Below are 2688 nucleotides of genomic sequence, written 5' to 3' on the forward strand. Positions count from 1 at the left end.
CGTGACAGTCCTGGATGGCTGGGGCCCCCTGCGCCCTGGGGCCGTCCCTCCAACCAGGAAATCTTCAGGGGGTTATCGAGCAGGCCCACTTCGTTTTGGACAGCCAGCTCCGCAGCCTTGACAGTCGCAAACTCCACCACGGCGGTGCCAGCCTTCTTGCTGGAAAGCACCAGGTTGAGCACCTCTCCGTACTTCTGGAAAAGCTGTAGGAGGACATCTCTGGAGTAGCCACCTTTTGACTTGTCTTCCTTCTTGCACTTCCATTTTAGCTTTAGCTTCGGGGTTCCTCTGCCTTCAGGACTTTCTGCCTTTCCTCTCAACCTCTGCTCCCGTTCCTGGCGTATCTGCTCCTGGATCAGCCTCTGCTGTTCCTCCAGCTGCCGGGAACCCTCTTCTCGAAGGCGTTCGATCTCTTGCTCTAGTGTCCTGGTGCTCCGGCTCTCCTCCTCCTCACTGCCTTGAGCCTGGGCCTGCCGTTCCCGGGCCTCCAGGTCAAGCTTCACTTTCTTTCTTCTCTCATCCAGTTTCTGGGTTCTCTCTGCTGCCTGCTTCTTGGCTTTCCTGACCTTGTCATACGCAGCCCTGGCTGCAGCATCGGTCAGTACCTCCAAGGCCTGAGAAAGCTGGTGGAAGAGCTCGGCTGCTCTGGGATTATCTGGAGTTTTGTCTGGGTGGCAGGAGAGGGCCTTCTGCCTGTATGCCTTCTTCACCTCTCTGTCTGCTGCTTTCTCCTCGATACCTAGGAGGGCGTACAGGTCCATCTGTAAGAGCTCCTTGGTGACCGCCATGGTTCCGCTCCTGACGGGCTCCGCACTCCAAAGAAGTTCTGAGGTATGAAGCATCAGCTATAGTCCAAGGAGTGAGTGTGTAAGGACGCAGGTTTGAGACGCTAGAAGGGCACGCATTGCCCAAGGCAAGAGGGACCACCCTTGTAATACCCTTAACATTCCTAAGGGCAGGCCTAGAAGTAGAATTGCTTAAGGCCAGTTACACCCTCTGTGAGGGTCCTGGGTCTACTCTGTGATTGGTTAACACTCTAAATGTTGTAATTGGATAAACCTGCTGTCAATAGTATTGCATACCACTGTATCTATGCCACAATTCCTGTAACTCCCCCTTCCCAAACTCCATAAAAACCCTACTCAGCCCTTGTTCAGGGCTCTCAGCTCGGATCCACTGGGTGGGTGAAGGCTGGGAGACCGAACTTAGGCCCAGCCAGCCTAAGCCGTAATAATAAACGCCCTTTGCTTTTACCTGCGTGACTCGGTCTCCCTGGTGGCTTCTGGTTTTGGGGTGATATTGAAATCTTGGGCATTACAATTGAGGCTCAGGACACTAAAGGGATTATGCTTAAGTATCCAGGCATATCAAGAGACCACCCTATTGCCTCCTCTGAGCTTCCCTTTGAGCACTGATCATCCAGCAAGGATGTTCGGAGAGGAGAGTGAGGGGGTTACCAATCCTGTCACCATAAAGCTGAGCTCCCTCCCTGCTCCTGGGCGCTCTTGGTGTTTTGGGGTCTTATTCAAGCCCTAGGCATGTGGTAGAGCTAGGGAGTCCTCTAGTTCATTCCACGTTTTTTTTTCTTCCATTCCTTTGGGTTTTGGCAAAAGAAGTCCTAACCTCCGTTGTCTCAAGTGGAAGTAGAACCCAGATGAACGTCTTGGGTCTGGATCAAAGTCAGGTGGTCTATGTTGCTAGGGGCAGGGTCTGCTGGGAGAAAGGCAGGAATCGAGCATGGAAGGTTCAGGGCTCCCATCTAGATAGCAGGGATGCTCCATGTAGATCACAGGGTGTGGGGAGGCCCAGGGTACCACCTCATGGGGAGCAATTCCCCCCTTAGTGACAGTAGTCACTTCGGTAGAACATATTGAGAGCCTAATAGCTAAATGTACTATAGGGAATATTCTCTGTACTGAATCTCAAAAGGCCCAGGCATTCAGGGTCCCTCCCATGGACAGCCATAGCACCTTAATGGGATCCCTGTTCTCCCTGTTCAATGCATATGGACCAAACATTTTCCTAGGACTGTTTGGGGCAGACCTTGCCAGGCTGACACAGAACAAAGCTTCAGATCAGTAGGACAGGAACACCTACCTTCTCCCATCACCACCACAGTGGGGTACAGATAGCTTGGAGATTTAGCGCTTCCGTGTGAAGCACTCAATTCCCATTATCCCCTGCCCAGTGCCATTTATCAAGCTGGCTTCTGCTCCTCCCTCAGGTCGGTCAGCCGTCTGTGCACAGTCACCTTCTCAGGTGCTATTAGTTCTGAAAATGGACTCCTATGTTGTACACGCGATGTAACTCGGTCAGGTGTAGCCCTCCGCTGGTCTTCAAGCTCCATGAAATCATGATCATGTCTGTAAGCAAACTAGAATGGTTTCCCAGCACTGCTTCAAAACCTAACAGGTCATGGAATGTTAAGTGGAATCACTTGCAGGCCTTTGTCAAGAGGAATGCTAGTCATTTGGGCTGAATTACTTTGGGCTGAGGCCTGCCACTCTGTTCATAAGGGTTTTTAGCTTATTCCAATGAGCAGCCTGGTAGAGTGCTATTCCCCTAGAGGAATATCCTGTGTCTTTCCACGAGCTGCACCTGAGAGCCAGGGCGCCTCCATCTTCCCACCCCCACACCCACCCCGCCCAACCTCCTCCCTGTGCTCCAGGGAGATGGAGACCTAATCAA

General features: G+C 52.3%; 1 protein-coding gene across 1 annotated transcript in view; it reads right to left on the reverse strand.

Annotated features, from left to right (window-relative positions):
* Positions 1 to 803, reverse strand: part of LOC115293347 (dnaJ homolog subfamily C member 17-like) — a 16581-nt gene extending 15778 nt beyond the window's left edge. The window contains exon 1 of the mRNA XM_029941144.1: positions 7 to 803. Within this exon, the coding sequence (XP_029797004.1) occupies positions 7 to 788 (782 nt within the window). The 5' untranslated portion in view covers positions 789 to 803. The remainder of the gene's footprint in view (positions 1 to 6) is intronic.
* Between the last annotated feature and the right edge of the window lie 1885 nt (positions 804 to 2688).

Source organism: Suricata suricatta, chromosome 6 (genome assembly GCF_006229205.1).
Source record: "Suricata suricatta isolate VVHF042 chromosome 6, meerkat_22Aug2017_6uvM2_HiC, whole genome shotgun sequence".
NCBI lineage: Eukaryota > Metazoa > Chordata > Mammalia > Carnivora > Herpestidae > Suricata > Suricata suricatta.